The sequence below is a fragment of the Mirounga leonina genome, unplaced genomic scaffold, assembly GCF_011800145.1.
Source record: "Mirounga leonina isolate KUSES-001 unplaced genomic scaffold, KU_Mleo_1.0 Mir_93, whole genome shotgun sequence".
Taxonomy (NCBI): domain Eukaryota; kingdom Metazoa; phylum Chordata; class Mammalia; order Carnivora; family Phocidae; genus Mirounga; species Mirounga leonina.
Window position 1 is genome coordinate 629,673 of NW_023270854.1, and position 6,309 is coordinate 635,981.

At 53.8% G+C, this 6,309-nt stretch overlaps 2 protein-coding genes across 4 annotated transcripts in view; both read right to left on the bottom strand.

Moving 5' to 3' along the window:
• Positions 1–488: 488 nt before the first annotated feature.
• LOC118004607 (28S ribosomal protein S18c, mitochondrial-like) lies at positions 489–1,279 on the bottom strand. Its single transcript, XM_034996033.1, has 3 exons — positions 947–1,279; positions 705–740; positions 489–646 (listed from the first exon to the last, which is right to left on the bottom strand). Exons 1-3 carry the CDS (start codon positions 1,150–1,152, stop codon positions 586–588), a joined length of 303 nt encoding a protein of 100 aa, XP_034851924.1. The 5' UTR covers positions 1,153–1,279; the 3' UTR covers positions 489–585.
• Positions 1,280–2,444: 1,165 nt separating this feature from the next.
• Positions 2,445–6,309, bottom strand: part of NFATC1 (nuclear factor of activated T cells 1) — a 100,166-nt gene continuing 96,301 nt past the window's right edge. For all 3 annotated transcript variants that reach the window (XM_034996123.1, XM_034996125.1, XM_034996124.1), the window contains one exon: positions 2,445–4,177. In XM_034996123.1, coding sequence (XP_034852014.1) covers positions 4,128–4,177 — 50 coding nt within the window. In that variant the 3' untranslated portion in view covers positions 2,445–4,127. The remainder of the gene's footprint in view (positions 4,178–6,309) is intronic.

Genomic DNA, 6,309 nt, shown 5'->3' on the forward strand with positions numbered 1-6,309 from the left:
GGATCCCACAGAGCTGGCCGGGCGCTGGGGGTGGGGTGACAGCTCGGTGGGCGCAGGCTTTCGTCTGGGGCGACGAGAATCTTTAGAGCCAGACAGAGGTGGCCTCACACAGTACTCAACGTACCCCACGCCACTGAACTGTCCACCGTAAAATGGTTGATTTCATCTTATGTGAATTTAATTTTCTCAAACATGGCAGCTTCGGCGCAGCCTCTGTGTTCCGACGTGGGACGCGGTTCTGGGGAAGTATTCAGCTACAGCTGTGCAGAGACACCCTCCTGGAGACATTGTTGGTTGGCGCACTGCACAGGAATGTTGCAGGATCTGCAGAAGCGGAAAGTTCGGGGGTCCCTCCCTGAAGCAAGAGTGGGGGCATGGAGAGTTGTCCCAGCGGGGGACCCCAACCGCTCAGATCAGGGGACACCCTTGAAACGGAGAGGCTAACGTACTTGGATTTTTTTTTTCTATTGTAAAATATGTTTATTGATGGTAAGACTCCTATAATTTATTCCCGATACTTGATGTTACAAACTTTAGGGTCTTTGAGATATGCAGGATCCTTGTATGTAACTGGCATAAACCCCATTATTTGAACTCTCTTAGTTGCATTTGTGATTTCTTTCTGTTTCTTCCCACAAAGACCTGTTACGTGCCTTCCATAAATGCATCCAGTAAATGGAGAAATAAACTGGGACAAAAGCTGTGTGTTCTTATAATCTACATGTTTTCCACACAAGATACTTTTTTTTTTTTTAAGATTTTATTTATTTGCGAGAGAGAGAATGAGAGACAGAGAGCGTAAGAGGGAGGAGGGTCAGAGGGAGAAGCAGACCCCCCGCCGAGCAGGGAGCCCGATGCGGGACTCGATCCCGGGACTCCAGGATCATGACCTGAGCCGAAGGCAGTCGCTTAACCAACTGAGCCACCCAGGTGCCCCACAGGATACATTTTTTTAAGAGGCTCCTTGTAAGGATCTTCCACCAGAACGGGCAGGTCCTCATTGCCGGCTACCTGTTTTGTGTATTTGTATTGTGAACGACTTCTCCACAGTACCACGTGAGTCCCAGGATCTGGGAGGCAGAGAGCAGCCTTTACGAAATGCGTTAACTTTTTCCTCCCTAGATCACCACAAATAGCAACCAGAGCTGCCATGGATCCTCCCGTACTTGGATTTTTATGCTTGGGCTGCACTTGGTTATGAAGAGAGATTGGATGTTTACTGGACTTGCTCCAGACCACATGGTCTCAAACTTGGGAAGGGCTGGCATCCCAGCAGCAGAGGGAGGACAAGCGATCCAGGGTCTGCCACACAGGCCCCAGGCACGGCCGCCCCCACAGCAGACAGTTCTGGGGGACGTGCCGCACGATCCCAGTTGCTGAGGGAGGCTAGTGGAGGGCACGCAAGGGGCCCCGATGCTCCAGAGCCTCGGCCAGCTTGGGTTATGCTGACCTCGATCTCAGCTCCCCAGGAGACGTTCTGGTCTACATACATCCACGCCTTGCTAGAGGTGATCCTGCAGTTATGTTTTCCTTATTACACAAAAATCAACCTAAAATAAATGAAGCTAAGTAAATGGGTATCCACAGAAGCACCGCCTCTTTGCAGAAACCACCCCTGATTTCATAGACTTATATTTTGGTTTCTGGAATATAAAATTCTGTTGTTGGGAATGGGGGGGCAGGTTTATAAAACCTCTCTTTGAAATTAAGAGCTTCCAGGATATTCTTCAGGGAGGGAAGCCCAGCTCCGGCGACCCCGCGAGCCTGCCCTCAGGAGGGGTGGACGGAGCTCCCGATGCCCTGTGTGTCTGGCAGGCTCTGGGGTTCCCAGCCCGTGATGGGCCCCACGAGTGCCCTATCTTCTCCATGGCCCCCACCCCGCCCTGCGTCCCGAACTCCCCTCGGAGGCCCCTTGGCCACGGCTGCTCTTCCTGATGGGGCAGGCGCGTGCCAAGCACACATGCTAGGTGATGAGGATTCTTCTAGAACTTCACCTCAATCTTAGCAAAAGAAACAAGAAATCTTGCATTTTATAAAGCCCTAAAAGCAAAATATTGTTTCTGACAATTCAAAATAGTAATTGCTGGAGAAGTTCTGGGTTTCATACGGTTTTAGGAACAACCGGATGCCATTATCCCCCTGAGCCTGAGGCAGCTTTGGGCGGGGAAGGGGCCAAGTCGCTTCAAGGATCAAGGAGCCCAGGTTTACCCTCCGGATCAGAGTATTTGGCTCTGGAGAAGGCTCCCTGCACACAGGGCCTGGGGGAGCATTTCTGAGGTGCTGTGTTTGGAGTGTCCAGGCACGCGGCCGCGCAGCCACGTCTCCTATGGCGGGCTTCCCCATGCACGTCTGGGCAGGGGTACGAGAACCCGCGGTGGAAAATCCCTTAGAACCCAGCAGAATGTTCCACACAGGTAACGAATCACTGGCAGGCTCAGATTGTCCAGCAAAAAAATACTGCTTTATTGGGTCTATTTCCTAGCTACAAGGAGAGCGGACACAAATGCCAAACAGTTCCTTTCCATAGACAGCTTACTGAGAAGAGTTTCATGCGAGTCCTGGGGGGCTAAGTGCAGGCTAAGGTCTAGGTGGCAGGCGGGGCCGTGGCCTGGGAGGAGCCCTATGCCGTCGCTCTTCACAGCTGTGTGCAAATGCTACAAATATTTTCAGGTTTGTGTTCTTTCTGGGAGTCCAACAACGATGACACATAATTGTATAGAAGAACATTTTAAAAATAATTCTGCGGGAGGGCTTTCTCCACCATAACATCATGTTTAATTCCTGTAACTTACATCCTCCACCCGAGGGTGCAATTCAGGCATGTTCCAGGAGGGGGCATAAATTCCTAAGGCACAATTATCGGGTTAAACATGTTTAATTAAACCATGCTTTTTGGTTATGTGAAACAACAGGTCACGGCGAGTAATAACGTGTAATAAGCTGTTAATTGTACAGATGCAGGGGGAGCAGTAGAGCTTAGCTAACCTACGTGTTAACAGTAACTAATCAGGAACGAACTACAAATGCTGCGTATTAAAACATTTTTGGTAACTGTTTTCTTAGACGAACCAGAGTTGTAAGGCTTCTGTGAAGGAATAATCTTACAGCTGAACAAATATATTACACTCCTTTCGTGATGTTATTTACAGTTGCTTTCCCATCTGCTGTTTGGTAACATCTGGGCATCAAGAACGCCTCTCCTGGCTTTCTGACGAGTTCGGCCGGCGACGCCGCCCAAGACAACGCGGACCTGGAGGACAGGAGATGCACCCCCGTGGACGCAGCTGAAAAGCCAGATTTTGTCTTAGATGCGTTTTCCAGAACGGATACGGGTTATTGCTAACTCGGCAGCCCTTGCTGGGCAAAGACCGCACATCACCAACTCTGTCATTCTTTATCTGTACATAAATATGTGCCTGTAACGGTACATCCATGCAAATGCAAGATCTGTCCTGCGGCGGACAGACTTCTTTTTTTGTCCAGCAACATATCTTGTGCTATCATCTTACTTGCGCTACGTTCGAAGCCAGATTAAAAACAAAACCCTAGCATGCTACAATTAACAATCCTATGGTTTCGGTAACGCAGGGGAGGGAGCTGGTGACGCCAGAAAGGACAGAATAAAAGATCCCTAAAATGCGCTGAATAAGGCAACAGGCTGCACTTTGCAGCCCAAGGGAAGCTGATAAAAAGCAGGAAGCGCGTGTTAGGTTTTTCTCACAATGCCTAGCTTGCCAGTATTCTCCTAATTTATACAAAAGAGAAAGCCTCATGATGAAGCGTCTTTATAGCTTTTGCTCCTACAAATACCCTCCTGGTGGCAGACTCAGTGCTCCATCCTATGGCGCCCTGATGCTGGGGTCTGATTAATAAGGCACTTCCAGTCCTGAAGTCCGGGGGTGCCCCGGGGGGCCCCGCGAGAGGCGCACTCGCTTCCCTGCCCCCTTCGGTCCGTCCTCCCTGTCACAGAGCTACTTCTTTGAGCGTACGATGCAAATCTTCAGTAAGCTGGAGTTCTGACGGGCACCAGGGATGTGTTTGGTCTACTCAGAAGTCCTGTGTTGGAGCTTGACCGTCAGCGGCCAAGCCGACACCGCGCGGCTTCCGAGTGAGTTCCGTGTGGGCAGCTATGATCGGATGTTGGTGCTGGAGAGATCGTTCCGTATTATTTCATTTACTGCAAGAAAACACAATAGAAAATCCATTAGGGAAACACCGCTCTGCCCAGAATGTTTGTAAGAACCAGAAATCCCATCAGCCATGCTTTCAGCCCAATATGCTGAGTCTGTGCAAAGGGTCTCCCGGAGGGGTGGGACTCCTTCCTGCTTCCCACCACGGGCCTGGGATGTCCTGAGCCAGCAGCATGCAGCCGCCTGGGCCCGGCTGCGACAGCAGGGGCATCACCGACAAACTGACTCCTCGATCGTGGGCCCCGGGAAAGGGCACCTGGTGCTGGTCCAGGCAGGCGATTCCACCCAAAAGACCAGCAGAGGCGCCCCGCGGGGAGGCATGTCCCTGAGGTCCAGGCTCAGAGAAGCCCCTCTTTAGTCTCGTCCTCGGACAGGCCACGGCTGAGAGGGGGGCCGACCACGGGGCGGCCGGGGCCTCCCTTTGTTTGGGGCTCTTCCTTCACTTGTGCTTCCTTGTCCGTGTCCACTATCAGCATGTGGCTTTTGGCAGCAGGAAAGGAAATGAGCGAAGCTGGCAAAGGCCATCATGAGCAGGCTGCACAACATCCCTCTCTCCACCCCCTGATCGGCCCCCAGATAGGGGACACGTCCCCACGGCCCACTTTCCTAACAGAACTGGGAGGTGGGGGACACGTGCTCACGTCACGGAACTGCCCAGGCTTCCCTTCGCCGCCCAGATAAACTCCCCGTGTTTCTGCAAAGGCCCCGGCACGTCCCAGAGCGGCTTCCTGCAGCAATTAGCTGGCACACCTGTCATCACCCCACTCCCTCCCCTAAATGCCCTTTCAACACTCCCGCTATTGTTAAGAATAACAATAATAAAATGTGGTTGGGGGAACCAGGAATCGTGTCATGGCTGCTGATAACGGAGCCCACTGGCACCAGCTTTACAGCCGGGAGCCGACGACCGAGCCCCAGGCCCACCCGCCGCCTGGCCAGGGGGCCGCCGGGGGGGAGGGTGAGTCACTGCATGCAAACAGCAGAAGCACGCAGCAGGCCGGGGTGGGCGCCAGGCCAGCCTGCCTGCAGAGGACACATCTGCCTGGGACACGGATGTGATGCACGACCCCCGGACACGCAGCCACGCCTTCTCTGAGGATGGCACTGACCTTCATGCAGAAAACACCGGGCCAGCCCAGGGACCCCTCCCAGCTCGCTGTTAATGAGGCAGTAATGAGGCCCAGGTGCTCAGACCAGCTCTCAGGACGACACCTGTCCCTGGAGTGTGCCAGGGGCAGCTCGTTAGCGGGAGGCAGTTTTTCCGTGGCACTCCGGCTGCCCAGCTTTGCCAGGCCCACTAGAGACCCCTGACGGGAGTGCCTGGCCACGGCCCCTGGGACGGCAGGGCAAGGCGGCTCTCCCCATCCCTTGACCTGGAGACCGCTGCAGCGTTCCCAAGGCCTCCTGCGCCGCGCTCTGCTGGGTTCCTGGAGCACAGACAGGAAGGGGGCAGGCACGGGGCAGCAGACACAGTCCCACTCTTCTTCCCACTTCACTCGTTTGGCCTCTATCTTTTTTGAGAGGCACGGGTCCAATTTACACTTTGCAGAACCCTGTTCTATCAAAGAACATTTTGACAAAGAAAATAACAAATCTGAGTGTCTCTAGCGCACTGCCTTGGTGAGGAGAGGCTTCCCGGCGGAGTGGGCTGGACATCCTTTCGGTGACAGAGCTGTGACAGCTGACGTGGCAGGGACGGTGCCCGCCCCACAGAGCATGTCGCTGTGGCTGGCGTGGCACGTGGCCCCTTAAAGTTGCTTCATGGTGACTTTCTCATTTCATCCTGAGCCCGCGCCAAGCCACGGGCCCAGCAGGTCTTCCTAACCCACGTTCAGGTTAAGCTCTGAGAAGGTGTGCAGGGCACACGCGGGGGCAGGTGGACCAGTTGCCACAGGCAGCCCGGAGTCCAGGGCTGAAACACTCAGCCATGACACCAAGGGATGAGGCCTTCTGCACAGGGGCGGCGTGGACAGGATGCCACTGAGCGATGGGGCCGGCCCTATCAGGTACACGCACCAACACTGGGTTTCCTTGCTCATTCCAAAGCAAGGACAGTTGGTCTCAGACGAGAAATCCGATCCAGCAAGAGCAGACACTGGGTGGTTGAAAGAGTTCTCAC

What these genes read in the sequence shown, in the direction of transcription:
- LOC118004607 (XM_034996033.1), bottom strand. Translation starts at nt 1,152, where the DNA reads ATGGCAGCTCTGGTTGCTATTTGTGGTGATCTAGGGAGGAAAAAGTTA. An exon ending in AAGGAGCCTCTTAAAAAAAT is followed by an intron (nt 741 to 946) that starts GTATCCTGTGGG and finishes AAAAAAAAAAAG; the next exon opens with TATCTTGTGTGGAAAACATG. An exon ending in CATGTAGATTATAAGAACAC is followed by an intron (nt 647 to 704) that starts ACAGCTTTTGTC and finishes GGAAGGCACGTA; the next exon opens with ACAGGTCTTTGTGGGAAGAA.